Source organism: Poecile atricapillus, chromosome 7 (assembly GCF_030490865.1).
Source record: "Poecile atricapillus isolate bPoeAtr1 chromosome 7, bPoeAtr1.hap1, whole genome shotgun sequence".
NCBI classification, from domain to species: Eukaryota; Metazoa; Chordata; class Aves; order Passeriformes; family Paridae; genus Poecile; species Poecile atricapillus.
The window spans coordinates 32,777,576-32,800,112 of record NC_081255.1 but is presented as its reverse complement, the minus strand read 5'-3'; the positions used below and the strand labels follow the sequence as shown (position 1 = coordinate 32,800,112).

Genomic DNA, 22,537 nt, shown 5'->3' with positions numbered 1-22,537 from the left:
TGATTCCTTTGGAATCATCAAGGTACGGATGGGGTGAGGGAGAGCGGATTGTGGGATGTGGAATGGGAATGTGCTGGGATTGGGCTGGCAGGAGAAAAGAGCTGAGGACCATCTCCAGGAGATGCTGTTCCCTCTCCAGGCCCTCCAGAGGAAACTCCCCATGCCCAAAATTTCCATGGCTTTTTCCCCCACAAAATCTCCCCAAAATGCAGCAAGGGACACAATGGGAATTATCAAAGGAAGAAGGAACGTGTGGAATTCCGGGATCTCTGAGGCAAAACTCTCAGACACAAGACAGGAACGAGCCTGGTGGATTCAGGTGGAGGAAAATCCCAAAGCTCCGGAGGTTTTGTGCTGTTCTTTTATGGGAATGAGGCATTTGGAGATGGGATCCAGGCTTTGGAGCAGGCAGGGATGAGACTGCCACAGGTCTGGGGGTCACTGTGGTGACATGTGGATCGTGGCCAGTGGGAACGGCCTTTCCCTGAGGAAAAGAATCATTTGGATCATGGAAACACTTGAATCATGACCTCATTCTTTAAAAAAACCTTCAACATTTGCTTTCCTTTTTTTTTCTGGGCAAGATCTGTGGTGACACAGATTCCATCAGCAGCAGCAGGAGAGGGAAGTTACCATGTATTGTCAGAAAAGCAGGAAAAGACCTGGAAAAGGCCATTATTCCAAAGAGAAGGAGGAATGAGGGAAGGCAGAAAACTGGAAATAAGGAAAGGGAGCAGAAGATTCCTCAACCAATGGCATCAACATGGTGAAAATGCTGATTTTCTACGCCCAGAGGGAGGAAGTTCCTTGGTCAGGAAGCTGGAAAAGTTACAGATTCCATAAAATCCGGCATGGATGAATTCCCTGGCTTGGCATCCATGTGTTCTCTGCCCATTTATTCCCGAGGCAATCCCAGCTCCCACAAAGGGCACGTTACATAAGTGGCATTTCCCTGGGCACAGGTGAGGCTGCTCCACACCCTGCATCCCAATCCCAAAATTCCCCAGCACACGTGGAAAACCCTCCAGACATTCCAAGGAAATGCTGGAGCAGAGGGAAATATTTAAAATTTAGATATTTTAATTATTAATTTAATGTTTTAATTTATTTTCTTTTTATTGAATGTATTTATTTAATTAATAATTTCATTTAAATGACATTTAGGTGCAGTTTGTGTTGAGAGTGTGCTCACACTCAAACATTCTTGGAACCTTTTAAGAGTGATTTTCTTAATTTCTATATTTATTTCTTTCTTATCTATATTTCTTTCTATCTATATTTCTTTCTTATATATATATATTTATTTCTTATCTATATTTCTTTCTATCTATATTTCTTTCTTATATATATATATATTTATTTCTTATCTATATTTCTTTCTTATCTATATTTCTTTCTTATCTATATTTCTTTCTTATATATATATGTCTATTTTTCTTTCTGCTTTATATTTCTTTCTTTCTTATCTGAGCTTAAACCAGCTTAATATCACCTGATATTAAAAACTTCTGAAAACTGAGTTGCAAACCTTCCCTTTTTTCCATTTAGAGGGATCCCACCTCCTTTACAAGTTGATCCAAGTTCCATCTCCAAATGAAATATTTGAATTTTTTTGTTCACCAAACATCACAGATGCTGAGTGTGGTCCCATCCTGCTCCCCTAATTCCCAGCTGGATCATCTTTCCCTCATTTCTCTGGATAGGCTGCTGGGATCAGATGAGCTCCATGACAGATGTTCCAGGGAATTAATGTGAATAACCCCAAACACCAAGCAATTAAAATCCCCAAGAACTCTCTGGAGCTGTTACAGCTCATGACCAGCTTGAGGTTGTTATTACTGCTTGGATTTAAATAAAAAAATAACAAAAAAACAACAACAACAAAAAAAAAAGCAGGCAATCTTCAGGATTCCAGAATTCTAAAGGAATGGGAAAGTAATGGATACATGACTGTGTGAGGAGGGATTACAAAAATTCACATTACTCAAAGTTTTCTGCTTCAATTCCCACACTCAACTGGTGCATGTTTTGGGATTTAAAGGTGGATCCTGCAGGGCACATCCAGAGGAAATTTAGGAAATGAACCAGTGAGATCCTCATGGATTTTCCTGGATTTTATTTTATCTTTTGATGGCTCTTTATGGTTTAAGCAGGATAAGTGACCCTCAGCTCCAGTCAGCTGTAATGGCACCCAAATTGATTGTTTGGGGTTAGAGGTTTGTGGGGAGGGAAAAGAAGCTTCTCAGCCAGGATTCCCTTGGAAAAAAAGGTGGAAAAGAGGGAGATTTGTAGCCAGCAAAAACTGTCTCAAAGCCTTTTAACTCTGGGAGTGCCCAAACCACCCTGAGCTGAGAGAGTGAAGAAAAAAAATGTGTCCTGAAGGCTCTGAGATGAATTCCTGGGCTCTGAGATGAATTGATGGGCTTTGAAATGAATTCCTGGGTTCTGAAATTAATTCCTGGGTTCTGAAATGTGTTCTAGGATGAATTCCTGGGTTCTGAAATGAATTAATGGGCTCTGAAATGAATTCCTGGGTTCTGCAATGAATTAATGAGTTCTGAAATTATTCCATCGGTTCTAGAATGAACTAATGGGCTTCGGAATAAATTCACAGGTCATGAAATGAATTCCTGGGCTCTGCAACCAATTCCTGGGCTCTGCAACGAAATCCCGGCTCTCCCACACAAGCACACCGCTCCTGGGAAAGTTGCCGGCTGCTGCCTTTGTTCCCGGGAATAAAGGGTTGGATTTCTCCCGGAGAACGGCGGCTGAAGGAGGCCTCGCATTAAACATCCCCCGGCTGCTTTCATTTCTGCTCCGTTCGCCGCCCGGAGAACCCGCGGAGCATCCGCGCTCCTTCTCCCCACTTCAAACCACAGCTGCACTGCTTTGAAACCCGCTTTAAAGGCGCTTGAAAGCCGGCAGAGCTTACCATGTGTGTGCCACCGTGAAGCGACGGCGCTGGCGGATGCTTTTATTCACCAGCAACTTTCTGAAAAAGCAGGGAGAGTTCCTGGGCGAGCTGCGAGGAGAAATCTTTGGCGAGGTGGGTCTGTTCCCGGGCAGCTTGGGCAGCTCCAGCTCCAGGTGCATCTGCTCCTTGAAAGTCCTGATATAAACCTCGGCCTCGGGAGCGGCGATTTCCCGGGAAGGTTCCCTGGCCGTCATCGCTGCGGCGCTGGGCGAGCTGTGAGCGCTCAGGGGTGGCCACGGGAGCGCATCAGGGATGGCCACGGGAGAGCTCAGGGGTGGCCACGGGAGCGCTCAGGGATGGCCACGGGAGCGCTCAGGGATGGCCACGGGAGCGCATCCCCCGAGCCCCGGAGCTGGGCGAGCTGTCCCCGCTCAGGGATGGCCACGGGAGCGCATCCCCCGAGCCCCGGAGCTGGGCGAGCTGTCCCCGCTCAGGGATGGCCACGGGAGCGCTCAGGGATGGCCACGGGAGCGCATCCCCCGAGCCCCGGAGCTGGGCGAGCTGTCCCCGCTCAGGGATGGCCACGGGAGCGCATCCTCCGAGCCCCGGTGCTGGCACCGCGGAGCTGCCCCCGCTCGCTCACCGCGCTCCGGAGGCAAATCCCGCCCGGAGCATCCGCGGGAGGAGGAGGATCTGCCCGATTCTCCCTGGCAAGATGCTCCCGGGGTTATTGCGGCCGCTCATGAAAAATTCATGTGGCTGTGCTCCAGCATCCCGCTGTGTCCGGGCGGGATGGGCTGCGGGAAGGAACGGGGAGCTGCGGGGATGGGGAGCGGCGCGCCCCGCTCCGCCCGGCTCTGCCAGGCCAACCTTCCATTGAGAATTAGTTTTGCCCGCACCGCCGTGGCTCCTCCCAAGCCGCGCTCATTGGTTCGGGGTTGTTTTGACGACCGGACTCCGTTGTAAAATTCCCAGGGAATTTGAAGGACCCGTGCAACATCCCGATATTGCTCCCGGGCACTGCCCGGCTCTGGGAGGGATGGGAGGGCGCTGAGAGCGGAGATAAAGGCTAAAAGGGAAGGGATTTTATTCTGCAGGGGTTCCTGCTCCACGGAAAGGTTCCTGGGATGCAGAGCCGAAGGGTCAAACCTCAGCCAAATCAAAGGATGGGGGAGCTGCCAGCTCCCTGCCAAGTTAATTCCAATAATTTTTACAGTCTATCTATTTAAAACGGAATAAACCCCCAGGAATTTTATCTCTGGATAAAAACGCCGTGAAAACAAATTCTGCTTTTCCAAGGATACAAAGCAACATTCGGGTAAGAAAGTTAAAGCCAAGGAGCTGAGGGAAGGAGCACAAGAAATCCCTGAGGGAGGAGCTGTTTTTAAATTGGATAAAATGAGGTGGCCAAAAATGCAAACACAATAAATGATTTTAAAGAAGGAGGAGACAGGGAAAGTGCCTCTGTTGCATCAATTCCAGAGCAAATCCCTGTCCATCCCAGCGGGTTTTCCATCAAATATCCCAAAACGCTTGACAGGAGCACCAGCCAAGCCTTTCCATAGAGAAGTTCCCTTCAGAGCAGCTCCCAGACATCCCACCCAAGCTGCCCCGGGCCCTATTCCCAGTCCTTAAAAACCAAAAGAAACCAAAAGATCTGCCCAAGCCTCGCTTAAAGACAGGGGAAATGCAGTGGGATTTAATCCTGAGAGGTTCAGGCAGCAGCAGAATGGGAATATTGGATGATTCAGGAATTTTGACATGGTAGGCTGGGATGTGATACTCCAATCAAAGGCAGGGAGGCACAAAGGGGAGCCTGGGAACTGAAGGGGGAATCAAATCCACACAAAAGCTTTGGAGCTGGAATTCCCAACAGAAATAAAATCTGGAATTCCAGACAGAAACAAAAAATGGAATTCCAAACAGAAATAAAAGTGAACTTTCTAACTCGAATGGGATATTGGAGGGGGTTTGTGAGGATACATCCGGTGTTAGAGAAATTGCCGTGCCTTTTCCTAAAGCTTTTCCCTCCTGATCAGGAGGGAGAGGAGCCTGGGGGAGGAGGAAAGGCTCCATTCCCCAGGGAAAACAGGGAAGGAGGGATGTGAAGTGCTGGAATGCAGGAGCTCCTCCAAGATGAGGTTGCTTGGAGCACTCTAAAGGCTGATCCTGAGCACGGGAAAGTTTTCCAGCACCTTCCAGCTCCTGGTGGCAATGGATCCACAGTTCCCTGACAAAATTCCCTGGGAAAGGTCCCAGGAGCTGTAGCTCCCACCCCTCACGCTGCCAACTTCCACACACACACACAGGACCCTGCAGCCAATAGCTCCGAATTCTCCATGGATTCAGAGCTTGGAATTCTTGGCCAGACACGCTGCTTCACTCCAGGACGAGCCAAGAGGAGGTGAGAACCAGACACTGGAGCTGACTGGCAGGAAAGCTGGGATCGGGAAATCCTGGCAGGAATTCCCTGTGTTTGCAGGGAATAGAGAGCACCCAGGGCATCAGAGTTTCTGGTGGGGGTTCATGGAATCCTGGAATGGTTTGGGATGGAAAGGACCTTAAATCCCATCTCATCCCAGCCCTGCCATGGCAGGGACAGCTCCCACTGTCCCAGGCTGCTCCAAACCCATCCAGCCTGGCCTTGGGCACTGCCAGGGATCCAGGGACAGCCCCAGCTGCTCTGGGAATTCTATTCCAGGGAACAATTCCTGCAATCCCAAGAACCCATCCAGCCCTGCCCTCTGGCACTGGGAGCCATTCCCTGTGTCCTGTCCCTCCATCCCTTGTCCCCAGTCCCTCTCCAGCTCTCCTGGAGCCCCTTCAGGCCCTGCAAGGGGCTCTGAGCTCTCCCTGGAGCTTCTCCTCTCCAGGTGAGCACCCCCAGCTCTCCCAGCCTGGCTCCAGAGGGGCTCCAGCCCTGGAGCAGCTCCAGGGGCTCCTCTGGAATCTCTCCAGCAGCTCCAGGTCCTCCCCAGGGCTGGGGCAGCTCTGCAGGTGGGGTCTCACCTGTGTGGGGCAGGATCCAGCCCAGCCTCACCCAGCATCGCTCCCAATCCTCTCCCAGGGCTGTTTTCCATCCGTTCATCCCAAGCCTGGATTGACCCTGGGAGAGCAGGGCCAGGTTTATAAATGAAAGTGATTCCCAGGCAAATCCCTGTTCCCTGAACACCCCAGGAGCTGCACTGATCTGTCCACCCACGGATTATTGTTCAGCCCAGGATAACGATTCCATTGGAAAAGGGACCAGAAATACCAAGGAATTGTTGAGGAGGCAGAGAAGACGATTGAAGGGAAGTGCCTGGCAGGAAAATGAGACCACTTGGATGAAAAAAAACAATTAAGGAAACTTTCAGAAGTGAAATGGGTGAGATTCCATCCCCGCTTCCCAACTCACTGAAGAGTCTGGAAGTGCTGGAAGTTTTATTATATTTGATTAAAATAACTGATAGGCTGGGAAACAACATTTCCAAGCCTGCAACTCCTCATCAAAAGCTGATCTGGAGCGTGCTGAGAGCAATTGCTAAGCAACAGGAGACATCTCTTTTCTTTAGCAGCACCATTATTTACCTGTTCCCGAGTCCTAACAGCCGGGAGGGAGGAAAAACACCAGGGAAAAGGGAATTCTGAAGTGTCCTACACGCTCCAGTAGCAAAGGAAAAGCTTTTAGTTGGATTTTCCCAGCACTTTCAGCCAGGGGAAGAGAAATTGGAGAATTCTTCCTCAGAGCACATTTAGGTAAAAGCAGGCAGGAATTCTCCTCTCTTATTTCTGTTCCATCCATCCCAAGGGTATCCCAAAAGGATTCCACCAACCCCACAGAAAATTAATTTGAGAAATTATTTCAAGGGATTGTGTTTTGCTGATGTTACTTTGGGCTTCTTTTTCCAAGCAAGGAAACTCATATTTTTAATCAAGTGCAAAGTCTCCTTCCCAGAAATCCTGGCTGATAGAATTCCCTCTTTAACAGGAAAAATAAAATCTTCATTAAACTTCCAAACAATGTGAAAATGAAGATTTTTCTTTAGAAAATAAAAGCCACAGATCTCCTCTGCGTGTTTTAATTGCTGGTCAGTGATTTTTTGTTTAATTCATGGAATATCCGTGCACTCCTGGAGTAACAGGGGCTGTTCCTTCATTAGTTCTGGAATTACTTGGAAGGTTCCTCACCCACAGCAGGGTTTCCTTGGCTTAAATCAGGCCCAGGATTGGAAAGGTCAGGAGAGATGGACAATTCCAGAACATTTATTAAAGCTGAGGATGCACAAGGGAAGGATTCAAACCCATAAAATCCCTTTTAGACTAAAATTAGACCGCATTTGATGGGAAAAAAAAACCATTATTGGGCCAGGACATGATGGAATTTCACAGCACCGTCCCTGGTTAAGGGAGATTTCTGCCAAATGGGTTGGGAAAGGATCCGTGATGGATTTCCAGGAGAGAAACTCCAGGAGCCAACCAGCTCCATTAGCTCTGGGGGAGATCAACATGAGCCTGAAGAGGAGACAGGGAAATCAGCCAAAGCACATTCCCAGTAGGAAATAAAAGGAAAAGAGGAATGTCTGGGATTGGGAAAGGGTGGGAAAATGAGATTTTGAGGAAAAGCAAACCCTATAAAACAACGACGTTTTCTTGGATTAAACCAACACACAGTGACAGGAGAGAAAAAAGAGGGAATGAGAAGGAATGAGAGAGCAGAGAATACGGGAATTGTCATTTGTACTGGAAAAGAACTCGGGTCCAGAGCCAGCAGCAGAGCACGGAATAAATTTGCGATGGAAATGTCACAGGAGAGACGGGGATGTGATCCTGAGCTCAGCCCCTGAGGCAGCAGCTGGAGCTGCCAGGATGAGCCGGGAATAAATCACAGCAACCCCGGGAACGGGAGACAGGAGAGAGGAAGAAAAAGAATCAAAGAGAGAAATGTCTGGAGCAAGACAAGGAAAACATCAAGGAATGGGAAGATGGAGAAGGGGAGCAGCCAGGAGAAGAAAAGCCAGGGAATGGAGCTGGAAGTGGATGAAAATGTCGGGAGAAGGAATGACAGGCAAGGCTTGGAGCACGGGAGGAGAAGGTGGCAGGGATGTGGAAAAGGAGAGCTGGGAGCAGCACTGGAAAAGCTGGAAAATATTCCCAGGAAACCCAAAGCTGCAGGGAAGGATGTGTTTGTGACACAGAGCTGGAACCTCTGCAGGGATGGAACAGTTCTGGAAACACAACAGGAGTGGGGAAAAAGGGAAAAGACAGGAGAGGAGCAGGGAAGGGACCAGCATGAGAGGAAATGAATCAAAATAGAATTCAATTTTCCCTTATTTCCCTTCCATCCCATCCAAGAGATGCCCTGTGTCCATCCCAGGTGACTGCCACTAATTCCATCAGGGACAGAGCAGTCCCAGTTAATCCCACCCCATCCTAGTCCCAGTTTGATTCGGCTCCCTCAGAGTAGCAGCAAATTTTAGGCTCGACCTAAACACCCCACTGGCATTTTAATCATCCTGGGGGGTAAAAATGGTGATTTCACCTGAAAAATAGGAATTCATCATTGGAATTTGGATCAGCCACATCCCCCTGCAAGGCAGGAAAGCAAATCCCCTCTTCCAGAGCACACAACAGAACTCCAGGGTTTAACAGGAATAAAAAGGGAACAGCGAAGGAATTTTTGGGAGCATCATCCCTTAATCTGGGAAGAGATGCTGATGGTGTTTCCCAAAGATAATGGGGATGTCCCTGGATGTTCCTGGATCCCTGGAAGTGCCCAAGGTCAGGTTGGATGGAACTTGGAGCAACCTGGAATTCTGGAAGGTGTCCCTGCCCATGGCAGGGCTGGGAATGGGATGATCCTTAAAATCCCTTCCAACCCAAACCAGTCTGGAATTCCAAATAATAATAATAAAAAAAATTATTCAACCCTCCCTTAATCATCTCTTTTTAATAGAAGGCTGAAGAAATCCCAGGAAAATCTTTCCAGCCCAAAAGCAGAAGGTTTCATTATGTTCAGCTGGTCAATTTTTAAGGAAAAAATCCCAAAAAAACACCTGCCTTTGCATCTGCTGCCTCACAGCAGAGCTCCTGAAGGATGGCTCCACCACAGAAAACTGGAAATTACATGTTTAAGGATTTTCCTTCTCCTTCTCTGAATGTTTCCTGCTGCATGAGAAGCAGGAATCCATCCCTAATTATAGGTTTATATGACAAATTCCCCATGTTTGAGCGGCAAAAAAAAAAAAAAAAAAAAAAATTAATAACAATCCACTGTTATTTAGATTCCTGTTGGGAGATAAGGTTGTTCTATATTTAATAGTTTAAAATTACAGTTTGCATCTCTATTCCCACAGATTTAGGGGCTCCTGGAATTTTTGGGAAAAGGATTTTTGGTTGGGAAACCAACCAAAAACAGAACAAAACCAACCAAAAACAGAACAAAACCAACCAAAAACCGAACTAAACCTTGAGTTTTCCGGTACTAAAACACCCAGGTTCACAACAAGGCTAAGAAGGCCCAGAATAATTCCCAGATCAGTCCCAAAAAAATCAATTCCATCTTTAGGAAATATTCCCTGGGAGGTTGGAGTGGTTTGGATGCTCATCTGCTCACCCTGAATTAATGCCCTGCTTCTGTTTGAGCTGAGCTTTACAAGGTGTTCCCTGGCACAAGGAAATTATTTGCATTCAGAACACGCATGAAGGATTTGGCAATAACAGCAAACCTGGTGCCTTTCCCTTCCCATTTATCCTAAACTGGATTTGGAACAGGTTTTTCCATATTAAATCCCCCACAAAACACAATTTATCTGCCAAAAAATACAATTTTGAAACCACGCTGCCATGCCCTTTTTTTTTTTTTCTCACAGGTATTTCTGCTGTTCCCTCTTAGTAACTGGGAATCAATTGATATTTATAAATTCATTGTAAATTTATATCATTTAGACTTTTATTATCAAATTATATAAGCCACCAGGGCGTGATGTAAGAAGGGAATTTGCTTAGCAACTTGGGATTGTGCCTGATTTATTCCCAGAGAACACTGAAATGCCTTCTATATATCCAGAGTGAGTAATCCCATATGGCAGAGCAATCTGTATTAATTGTGATTATTTCCTCATCTCACAGGTATGGATTACAAATTAATTTGAGAAGATATTTGTAATATATTATTGAATAAATTCAATTTATTCCTCACAGGCAGAGACCTCCAGGATGACTCTGGAGAAAGGAGAAGCTGATGGAAAAACATCTGAAAATTTTGTATATCTTGATGAGAAAAGGAAAATTCCTTTCTGGAAAGTGTTTTCTGGAAGTGGTGGAATCTCCATTCCTGGAGGGATTTAAGAGCTGTGTGGATGTGGCTCATGGGGACATGGATGGATTTGATGAGCTCAGAAACTTTTCCAGCCTAAACAATTCCATGATTTTTTAATAAAATGACAAATACAAAAAAAAGAAACCCAAATATTGCTCTGTCACTTCTTGGTACTCCCAAAAAATCCCATGGATCTAATCCAGGCACCATTTCTGCATCCTGGCATGGATTGCCACGGAAAACTGCCCCAAAAAAGGGACAAAAAGGAATCTTGGAGCACCCAAAATGATTGAAATCATCTTCACAAACCAAAAATTTCTCTAATATTGCTCCCACAATGGCTGAAGAACAGAAAACCCCACCATTAATCCCAAATTCTGTATTTTCCTCCTGCTTTTCCAGACTTCTTAGTTGATTTACAGAACATAATTCCCGTTTTATTCCAGTTATTTGATTTCTTTGTGTCTCAGATCGTCTCTCCCTTATCAGCTCCCTCAGATGAACCAGAATCAGGTTGATAATTTGGATTTTTTTAGAGCTGTTTTTCCCTAAGGAATTCCAGGCAAAACTCACAACATTCCCCATTCAACAACTCCAGCTTTGCCACTGCCTCGTGTTTTGGAGCAGGGAAAGAGCAGGATTTGTTGTCAGAATTCCCAGAAATCTTTGTCCATTATGGCTTAATTGAAGGAATAAATCCACAGGAAAAAATCCTCGAGAGCAGCTCGGTGCCACTGCCAACACAAACAGAGTCAGGGAGGAGGTGGCTGTGGCCTGTCCAAGTAAATAAAAAATTCCATGATTTTTTAAGGGATAAAAAGTCTCCAGTGATGAGTAAAAAGCCTCTGGAGCTGCATTTGGGGTGAGAACAGCAGCACGGGACAATCCTGTGTTCCCAATCCTCTGCTTCATTCCAGTGGCATTCCCAGGGTTATCCAGGCCTCTGTTCAAAATATTCCAGCAGGGAATTGCCACAAAAGGTAAATCTGGAAATATTCCAAATGTAGGTACTGAGAACTCATCAGGAAAGATCCAAAGGCATTGGAGCCTCCATGAGGAGTTTGGGAAGCTGAGGGAGCAACGTGGCCATGAATGTTTAAAAATGGGATTTATAGGTGGATTTGGGGGAGTTTTGCTTGGGAAATTACAAAATCATGGAATCACAGAATCATTAAGGTTGGAAAAGAATTTTAGGATCAGCAAGTTCAACCCTCAGCCAGCACTACCTCCATGTCCATCGCTGTGTCCCCACAAATCCTCAACCAAAATAGTCAGAATCTGAAGAAAACAACCAAAAACTGAACAAAAGCAATCAAAATATGAATGAAACCATCAAATCCTGAACAAAACCACCAAATCCTGAACAAAACCAACCAAAAACTGAACAAAACCAATCAAAAAGTGAAGGAAACCAACCAAAAGCTGAACAAAACCAACCAAAACCTGAACTAAACCAACCAAAAACTGAATAAAACCATCAAATCCTGAACAAAACCAACCAAATCCTGAACAAAACCACCAAATCCTGAACAAAGCCAACAAATCCTGAACAAAACCAACCAAAAAGCTGAACAAAACCACCAAATCCTGAACAAAACCCATGAAAACCTGAACAAAACCACCAAATCCCGAACAAAACCTACCAAAAACTGAAAAAAAACCCAAAAACTGAACAAAACCAACCAAAACCATGAACAAAATCACCAAATCCTGAACTAAACCAACCAAATCCTGAACAAAACCCACCAAAAACTGAATAAAACCAACCAAATCCTGAACAAAACCCACCAAAAACTGAACAAAACCAACCAAATCCTGAACAAAACCAACCAAAATCTGAACTAAACCAACCAAATTGTGAACAAAATCACCAAATCCTCAACTAAACCAGTCAAATCCTGAACTAAACCAACCAAATCCTGAACAAAACCAACCAAAATCTGAACTAAACCAACCAAATCCTGAACAAAACCAACCAAATCCTGAACAAAATCACCAAATCCTGAACTAAACCAACCAAATCCTGAACAAAACCCACCAAAAACTGAATAAAACCAACCAAATCCTGAACAAAACCAACCAAAATCTGAACTAAACCAACCAAATCTTGAACAAAACCAACCAAATCCTGAACAAAACCAACCAAAATCTGAACTAAACCAACCAAATCCTGAACAAAACCAACCAAATCCTGAACAAAATCACCAAATCCTGAACAAAACCAACCAAATCCTGAATGAAACCAAGGGATTCATGGAATTGTGGAAGAGTTGGGTTGGGAGGGCCCTTTGAGCTCAGCTCCCTCCCAATTCCAGGCTCGGACACTGCCAGGGATGAAGGTCCTGGAGCAGCCGAGCTCCAGCAGAGTCTCCAGGTAAAAACAAACCAGCTTCGCTCTCTCCTCACAGATGATTTATCATTACTCAGAAAATCCTGCCAAGCTCGTGTCTGATTCAGCTTTTCCATCAATTCTATTTCCATAATTTTCATTTCTTTTCTCTTCTAGCGAGGGTGAAGTTGGAAGAAAATATTTCAGAAGCTTCGTTGTCTTGTGCTGATTAACGGTGACTCATTTCTTCCCCTTCCACACGCATCCCAAGCTGTCTTTTTGCACTCAACATTGAGGTGTATAATTAAAATTGAATCATTAAAAGCCTTTTTTCTTTTTTTTTTTGCACGTTTCTGTTTTCAACCACTTGTATCTCCAGGCAAAACCCCGCAGATCCAAATTTCCAGGCTCATCCTTAATAAAATTATTGGGATTGCCTTGCAATTCACACAAAAAGGGGATGTTGTCTGGAGTATTTTGAGTCAAATTCAATTAATTCAATAAATGGAAAGGAATTAAAAGATTAAGTGGCAGCAATAAAATAAAAGTTGTGGACAAAAAGTGATTTTGAAAATAACCATCATTTTAATTCCTGACCTATGATTAATCCATCTTAAAATTCCTCTGGGTAACTCCACCTCATATTAATCATCGTTCTTTTATTTAGACCTCCAAGAAAACATAAAAATCAAGGTTTTTGAAGCTGCAAGAGCTTCAGAAACGGATGGCACCAGCCAAAATCTAAATATAGGCAGACAAAACACTTCTCTGGGTATTTTTGGCTGAGAAATAACAGCAGAGTTAAGCCAGAGAGAGCAAAATTACCTTTATTCCCCAGGATTTTTGGGATAGGTTGGCATTTGGAATGACACGGCAGCGGTGGCCTCGGGATGTTCAGCCTGCCCACGTTTTGTTGGATAGAAAGGATTTTTGGGATTTGTTTTGATAGAAGATTTCCAGGATTTGGGGTGGGATGTTGGATGTGACCCCTCAAACCCCGGAGTGCCACACGCTGCCACGGCTTGGGGTTATTGCTCTGAGCCTCGATTCCATATGGGAATAACCTGTCCCAACCGTGCCAGGAATGTGGGATATTCCCTGTGGGAACACTTGGGAATAACCCATCCCAACCATGCCAGGAATGTGAGATATTCCCTATGGGAACACTTGGGAATAACCCATCCCAACCACATCAGGAATGTGGGATATTCCCTGTGGGAACACTTGGGAATAACCCATCCCAACCACATGAGGAATGTGGGATATTCCCCGTGGGAACACTTGGGAATAACCTGTCCCAACCATGCCAGGAATGTGGGATATTCCCTGTGGGAACACTTGGGAATAACCCATCCCAACCATGCCAGGAATGTGGGATATTCCCTGTGGGAACTCTACAAAATATTGGGAATAACCTGTCCCAATCAAGGCTATTCCCTGTGGGAACACTTCACAACACTGGGAATAATCCATCCCAGCCATGCCAGGAATGTGGGATATTCCCTGTGGGAATACTCAGGAATAATCCATCCCAACCACTCCAGGAATGTGGGATATTCCCTATGGGAATATTTGGGAATAACCCATCCCAACAACACCAGGAATGTGGGATATTCCCTATGGGAACACTTGGGAATAACCCATCCCAACCATGCCAGGAATGTGGGATATTTCCTGTGGGAACACTTTGGAATAACCCATCCCAACCATGCTAGGGATGTGGGATATTCCCTGTGGGAACACTACAAAATATTGGGAATAACCTGTCCCAATCAAGACTATTCCCTGTGGGAACACTTCACAACACTGGGAATAATCCATCCCAGCCACGCCAGGAATGTGGGATATTCCCTATGGGAATATTTGGGAATAACCCATCCCAACCACATCAGGAACATGGGATATTCCCTGTGGGAACACTTGGGAATAACCCATCCCAACCACATCAGGAATGTGGGATATTCCCTGTGGGAGCACTTCACAACATGAGGAAACATTCAATTTTATGGAAGTTGTTTCCCTAAATTCTCCACTGCCATTTCCTTCTCCAGGTCTCTGTGAGGAGTTAAAATGGCGCCAACGAGGCTGAAATCCAAGGAATTTCCTGTTTCCACACCAAACAAGGCCCGTTCTTCCCACTTTATTTTATTTGGGGATTTGAAACGGATTTAATCTCTAATTTTTATGATCCACCTGCAGTCAATCCAAGGGCTCTCATCTCCCAATAACATTCTCAGCTTTTCCCGCTGTTTTGAGGGATCTCAGCTCTCCAAGATCCCACCAAATCCCAAATTCATTCCCAGGAAAAAGCCATAAACAGACCAGGAAATATTTCCACCGACTAAAAACAAAGCCCAGAGCAGAAAATCCTCCATGTCTGTTCCAAGATTTCTCCAAAATATCTCTGATATTGTTAGGAAACTTCAGAAAAATCCCAGGAATTCCGAATTTCAGGATTAAGTTTCCACAGACATTTCCCAGAATCAGCAAGGAATACTTAAAACCTCTTTTTCCTGCAGATTATGGGATGTTGTGAGGAACACCACTGACCTCATTTTCCAAGGTAAGGAAATGCCCCCTGGAAATGTGGGACAGGCTTTTGAAATCCGGGAATGATGTTCAATCAGAATAATTGATCCCGCTCATTAGCACAAAAACTGATGGGATTTATGGAAATTATCCATATTTTGAACCAGCTGATGTCCATTCTGTGATTTAAATAATTTTAATTATCAGTATAAAAATTAAACCCCTGGTTTTAAGTATTTTTTTCCTTCAGGATTTTTATTTTTCACACCACATGGGAAGTCAGCTTGTCGATTTTTTTGTTTTCTTATTCCAAGCTTGCAGCACATTCCTTCAGGTTTTATCTCCTGGAATTTGAAATTATTTAAGAAATAGAACTCCAATTTATCCAATTATCACAAGGTCTGGAACAACATTGAAAAAACAAAAGAAAATTTTTTTAAAAAACAAATTTCTTCAAAACATCGGCTCCTTCTGAATTTCTGGGATTCATCCAACAATTTCTGTTAAAGCTTCCCAAATATTTCCTTTCATCCATGGGATATGGAAGGAACATCGGCTTGCTTTCCCAGCCTGGTTCCAGCTTTGTTATCCTTAATTCTCCATGCAAATCTCATCCCCTTTATCATCCTCACTTTCCTTATCTACCCCTCAATTAATCCCCACTTATTAATCCCTCAATTAATTCCCATTTATCAATCCCTCAATTAATTCCCATTTATCAATCCCTCAATTAATTCCCAACAGCTTCCCAGGGAGGCTGAGCCGGCTCTGGCTGAATCCAGAATTCCCGAGGAAGGTTTGGAGTAACTCAGAGCCCAAAATTATCCTGAATTTCGGTTTGATTTCGCTTTTAAGGCTGTTTTTAGTTTGCTGCCCACCACCACCATCTGGAGAACAACGGGAGTACTACAGGAGTAGAGACTGAGTGGATTTATCCCAATTCCAGGAAGGTTTCCAGGTGAATGTGGGGAATAGGATCAATCCCTTCATATTTTCCTTACAGATTCTCATCTTCAGGCTCCACAATAAAATGATTCCAGAAGAAAAAAGCCATAAATGAGGGATAATAAGGCAGCAAATCTATATTTTAATAAAGTATTTATTGCCATATCCTAAATATTTATCAGCCTCTCTAATCCCTGAAGAAGTGCATTCCAATATTTAATATTAAACCAGATCAACTCCTCATGGAATTCTTAAAGCCTTGATTTCCTCACGATTTAGGATTCCAAATCCAATGAAATAAAAATCTCATTTTTATTTCAACAGCAAAATTTCCTTCCAACCCTTCAAAATATCCAAATACACCCCACACACCTGAGGGAAACGTGGAGAAATGGTGGGAATGAGCGGCCAGCTGCCAAATCTAAGCCAGGAGATGCTAAGGAGCAAAAAAAAAAAAATTGGGAAAAGAATTCTTTTGGATGCTCCAAGTGTAGCTACAAATTTATTCCTCACACCCTCGCTCTTCCCTCCTGCCTGGATTTCTCATCACAAAGCTGGAGTTAGAAAATATAGAGCAGGATTGGGGAAGCATTTGAACGACTTGGATGAAAATATAGGGACAAAAATTGTGGAAAAGAAGCTTGGAAGGCTTCTCCATTCCAGATCTCTATCCCTTCTGCCTTCCATAAAAAGCTGTTTTGTGGGAATATTCCCTTCCTTTTCCACAGAAAATATTATTACATCCCACCTGGTTTGTGTGATTCCTTTCCCTGGTTTGGAATTACTGCTTTGGGATCAGCCTCCCTTATTTTTTGGCTGTCTCTAGAAACATCTTCCATGTTTTATCCACTATTTTTTCCCCTTTATATCTTCGATTAATGTGGTTTTTGGATCATAAATAAGCACTGAGCTTGCAGCTCTGTTGGATTTCTATCCTGAATCCATGACCTTGTCCAACCTTAACATTCCATGATTCCATGGCTGTGCTCCCTGAGAGGGTGGGCAGGCCCTGGGAATTCCGTAGGGAAGAACTGCCTGGAATGGGGTAGAGCTCAGTTCTAACCTGGTCCAGAACCCCTCGATGCATGAAACTTCAATAAAAAATGGGAATGTTCAGCCCGGTTTTATAGGATCAGCTGATATAAGCGGTCAGGGAGGTGAGGATTAGGATGGAAATAAAAAATGGGAATGTTCAGCGCAGTTTTTGTAGGATCAGCCAGTGTAAGTGCTCAGGGAGGAAAGGAGGAGCAGAAAGAGCTGCCGGGACAGCGCTGCATCCCAGTCACACCAGCAGCTCCCAGTTCCTATGGAAAACCGGGAATTTTACAGCACTACAGAAGCAGCAGCAACCTGAGCAGCGCTGTCAGGTCCGCTGTGACCGCACACGCCGCTCCAGGAAAATCCACATCCACGGATTCTGCTGAGTGGGAACGAGGAGCAGCGATGCCCTCTTGTGTTCCAAGAGATAAATCCATCACAAATCCATGGCAATTCCTTGCGTTTCTCCCAAACCATGGACAGAGGCGCATTCCAAGCTCAGAGCGAATCCATCCTTCCAAGCCCACCCTATGGAAAGGCTCCCGCTGTCAGGAATGCAAATTCCCACCCCCACAATGCCCACAAAGGTGAACCAACACTTTTATTGCCAAAATTCCCAATCCATCTAAAACTAGGGAACTCGTTTGGTTGCATTTATCCCAGCAATGAATCACAAAACCTGGACAAAAGCTCCTGCAATTCCTCTGCCTCAGCTATTCCAGGGTAGTTTAGAAATCCTATTTTCAGCAGGAAAACTCTTTCCAAAGGACTTTAACAAACGGATTTGGGATGTCCTCTAGAGCTGTTTAAATGGATAGTGCTGATTCCAACTTGGAATAATGATGGGAACATGAAGCAGCAAATGGAGCCAAGAGAGGAAAGTTTAGAAGCTAAAACCAGTCCTAAACCCAAGTGTGATCGCAGAATTTAAGGTGCAATTAATACAACCTCAATATTCCCATGAAAAGCAGGACACACATCCTTATTTTGCCATAAAATCCCAGCACAGAGCACCCAAAGCTTTGCCTTCCACCTCTCCCTCTGGATTCATTCCCTTGCTTTGGCACTTGACACCAGTTCCAATTTTGGGTCTCACCTCGGAGGAACCCCCTTGTAATGAGTTCTCTGATGGTTTCTTTGGGATTTATCTCGAGTTTATGGGATCCTCCGCAGTTGCTCAGATGCAGAGAGTGCTGAGCTTAACAGAAACCTGGATTCCAGCTTGGAATAATGATGGGAACATCATCAAATGTAGCTGAGAGTGCAGTGTTTATAGACTAGAACCTAAAACTGACTCTAAACCCGGTGTTAAGAGCACAGAATTTAAGGTCACACTAATGTCACCTCAATATTCCTGTGACAGGCAGGACACACATCCTCATTTTGCCATAAGATCCAATTCCAGCACAGGAAAACTCTTCTCTCTCTCTGGATTCATTCCCTTCTTTTGGCATCTCACCCCAGTTCCAATTCTGGAATTCACTCAGCTCTCTGATGTTTTCTTGGGGATTTATCTCGAGCTTAACTTTGGATCCCAAAGGGGTTTTTCCAGGCCTTTTTCCTCACACAGGGATGGAAACATCCAGAGAGTCAAAGCCTTTTCCTCAATCCTTTGTGGGAGAGTTTAGCACCACCCTGAACTCGTGTGGGTGCAAAGTTAGGAACACAAATCTTCTGGTTCAGACCAGAATCAGAAATTTTAGGAGAGGTTTTGACCAAACCAGAATTTCAAAAAAATATAAAAATAATTTGTTTTATAAACTTATATCCGTGCTACAACAACTGCTAGAGGCTGATTAATCAGATAGAAGCTAATTAGATGTGTGTTTATAATACAAAAAAAGAAGGAGAAAACCCCAATTTGAAAGCAGAACAGGAAGAAAGCAAGGAATGAACGACTAAAAGCAGAATGAAAGGAGGCTCACCAGTCGTGGTAGGTGGTGATGGCGATGCTGGGAGGGGGCAGCAGGGGCAGGGTGGTGGGTCTGCACACCGTGTCCCTCTCGGGGGTCCTGGCCCGCTCCGTCTGCCGCTGGGCCAGCGGTGGCAGCTGCAGGTTCCCCGAGCAGCACCTGCGGCCTCTCCACAGGTCAATGCCCAGCGTGTGGCTGGAGGTGCTGAAGGATTTGCTGAGCCCACATTCCAGGTAATCCAGGGAGTTCTGAAAACAGAGAGACCTCTGAAATTCCCCAATTCTGCAAAGGATTTCCTTCATGAGGGTAAACCACACTCAATTCTCCAGCCAGAGCTAACCTGAGAGATGAGAACTCCACAAATCCAGAACTAAATCCTGCAAACAAAGGATTTCCTCCATGAGGATAAGCCACAATTCTGCAGCCAGAACTATCCCAGGAGATGAGAGCTCCACAAATCCAGAACTAAATTCTGGAAACAAAGGATTTCCTCCATGAAGATAAACCACAATTTTCCAGCCAGAGCTATCCTGAGAGATGAGAACTCCACAAGTCCAGAACTAAATCCTGCAAACAGAGGATTTCCTCCATGAGGATAAACCACATTCAATTCTCCAGCCAGAGCTATCCCAGGAGATGAGAGCTCCACAAATCCAGAACCTTAACCCTAACCCTCATGGAGGAAATAATTTGTTTGCAGAATTTAGTTCACAAATCCAGAACTAAATCCTGCAAACAAATTATTTCCTCCATGAGGGTAAAACTCAATTCTCCAGCCAGAACTATCCCAGGAGATGAGAACTCCACAAATCCAGAACTAAATCCTGCAAACAAAGGATTTCCTCCATGAGGATAAACCACATTCAATTCTCCAGCCAGAGTATCCCAGGAAATGAGAGCTCCACATCTCCAGAACTAAATTCTACAGATTATTTTCTCCATGAGGATAAACCACACTCAATTCTCCAGCCAGAACTATCTCAGAACTAAATTCTACAAAGGATTTCCTTCATGAGGATAAAACACATTCAATTCTCCAGCCAGAACTATCCCAGGAGATGAAAACTCCACAAATCCAGAACTAAATCCTGCAAACAAAGGATTTCCTCCACGAGGATAAAACTCAATTCTCCAGCCAGAACTATCCTGGGAGATGAGAACTCCACAACTCCAGAAGCTGGCACAGCCTGATTGTTTTTTATTTTATCATCCCTGAAAGCAGGAAAATTCTCACTCTGGTGAGTGGTGCTCCATTATCAGAAAATCACAGGTCAGGAATGACCTCCAAGGTCAATAAGCCCATGGAGCTGTGCAAAACTTGGGATAAGAGTGGAAAACAACATTTATTTATTGGAAAAGTGCCCCTGGATACCCAAACTCTTATTTTCCACTCTTCTTACACATTCCAAGTGATTTCCCATTTTTTTGGGAGACCAAGGAGAAACCAGCCAGTTAATTCCATCATTCCAAATGGAGACAATTCCCCAGGGAATGGGAACTGGAGGTTAATTATTAGGGAATTACGGTGATTATTAGGGTAATAATGAAATAAAAAATGCATCACCACAGCAGGTGTTGAGCACTGAGATTTTTGCACATAAAAAAAGGTGGAATCCAGAGCAAATATTCCATAAATCCCAGCAAGATTCCCTGCTCCCTGCCCACAGTACACTGACCAAAAACCACCAGAGCAAAAAAACCTGGATAAACTCCTCCAAACCTTTCCCAGGAGTTGAGTTGTTCATTTTTTAATGTGCTGCTCTTATTTTCTGCTTCTTGTCTAAAAATCCTCTGAGATGTTCCATCAGCAAAGCCAAACCATATTTATTTATATTTATATGTTTATTGTATATTATTTATATTTATATATTAATATTTACATATTTATTTATCTATTTATTTATCTATTCATTTATATTTATATATTTATTAATATTTACATCTTTATTTATAACCATATTATTTATATTTACCAAAGAAGACAAAATCAACTTTTTAGCTCGTTTTCACAATGTAAAAAAAAAAGGAATAGGAAAGAAAAAGAAGGAAAAATAAACTTTCAGCAGGAACTCACCTCATCTGCAGTCACTGTCATGACACTTCTGCTTTTCTTCATTATCGAGATTCAAGTGCAGCCAGGGATAAAAAACTGCTGGTAAATAAAATTTCTTCAGAGGGGTAACCTGAAAGAAAAAAAATTGTTACATATTTTTCTTTATAAACACATCTAAACTGTATATTTATATAATTATATTTAAATACATATTATATAATTATGTATATAAATTATATGCAATTATATATTGATTATAAACTTAAAATTCATATATATGAATATGTAGTAATTATTTAGATAAAATTATATATAATATATAATTATGTATATAAAGATATAATAAATTATATGTAATTATAATGAATTATAATTATCTATGTAATTATATGTAATAAATTATATCTTATTATATAAAATGATATATTCAATGGTATATATTATTATAATAATTATATATTTATATATTATATTAATTATATGAATAATTATATGCTAATGAGGATTATTATATAAATAATATTGGTGGTCATAAAGGCCAGGAAAAGACCTTTAAAATCACCAGTTTTAACCAGCACCACCTCCATATTCTCCACTAAACCTCAATCCACACATTCTTTGGGAAAAAAATCGAAAGGAAGGAGAGTTTAGGAATAATTCCTGAATTTTGTGGAACTCCAGGACCAGGCTGGAAATGGGATGTGGAGGATTGAGCCAGAAGATCCTTTCTGTGAAAATCTGACTCCTCTCACAGCAGAATTTTAGAGCTATTTATTCATTTGTAGAAGAATAGTGATAATGATCAAATCCAGCTTTTGTTCTGTGGGAATTGAGGTTCCAAAGCCTGAAGAAATTCCAATTTTTCCTTTAGCCATGACTAAATTACCACTCAAATCTGACTCATCCTTTCCTGTGCCTTCCCAGAAAAATCTGACACCTGGGATGAACATTTCAGGGGAGAATCAACCAGAGCAGAACACTCCAAAGTGGCTTCCTGGGAATTTTTTCCTGATAAACATTTTCTCATTGATGCAGACATTACATTTCCAGCACCCAAATCCTCCAAAAATCTCTGTATCCCAGAGGATCATTTGGGTCTGGGATCAGGGAATGCTGAACAGCAGCAAAGCTTTGCACTTGTTAATAAATTGTGATGAAAAATCACGGTTGTGTTTGATCCATTTTCCTGGAATATATCCCACACGGAATAGGAATTTTTTTTCACACCAAGCTTCCACCTGAAGGTTTTTGTGTTCCACGTCCGTGTGTTTCAAAACTGGTGGGAAAACACTCCAGCAACTCCAGAGGGATCCAGGCAGGGTATGAATTAAAGGTATGAATTTATTTATCAGTAAAATCCCATGGATGCACTGCTTTTCCTGATTTTCCAACTGGTTAAAAAACAGCTGCCCAGCTCATCCCGTGTGAAATATTGACAGAAATTCCTAAAGCACATCCTCACCTGCAGGCTGGGGAAGGTTTGGGATATGCACCCACATTCCATCGTGTGTTTTCC

At 43.5% G+C, this 22,537-nt stretch overlaps 1 protein-coding gene across 2 annotated transcripts in view; it reads right to left on the bottom strand.

Moving 5' to 3' along the window:
* The window catches only part of PDE4B (phosphodiesterase 4B), a 152,740-nt gene extending 131,603 nt beyond the window's left edge, over positions 1–21,137 (bottom strand). Inside the window, exons 1-2 of one of the 2 annotated variants that reach the window (XM_058842626.1) lie at positions 21,043–21,137; positions 18,981–19,216 (exon numbers count right to left, since the gene is read on the bottom strand). In XM_058842626.1, the coding sequence (XP_058698609.1) occupies positions 18,981–19,216; positions 21,043–21,084 (278 nt within the window). In that variant the 5' untranslated portion in view covers positions 21,085–21,137. Of the gene's footprint in view, positions 1–2,932; positions 3,184–18,980; positions 19,217–21,042 lie in introns of those variants that run through there. The other variant, XM_058842627.1, reaches the window with a different exon arrangement.
* Positions 21,138–22,537: the final 1,400 nt, after the last annotated feature.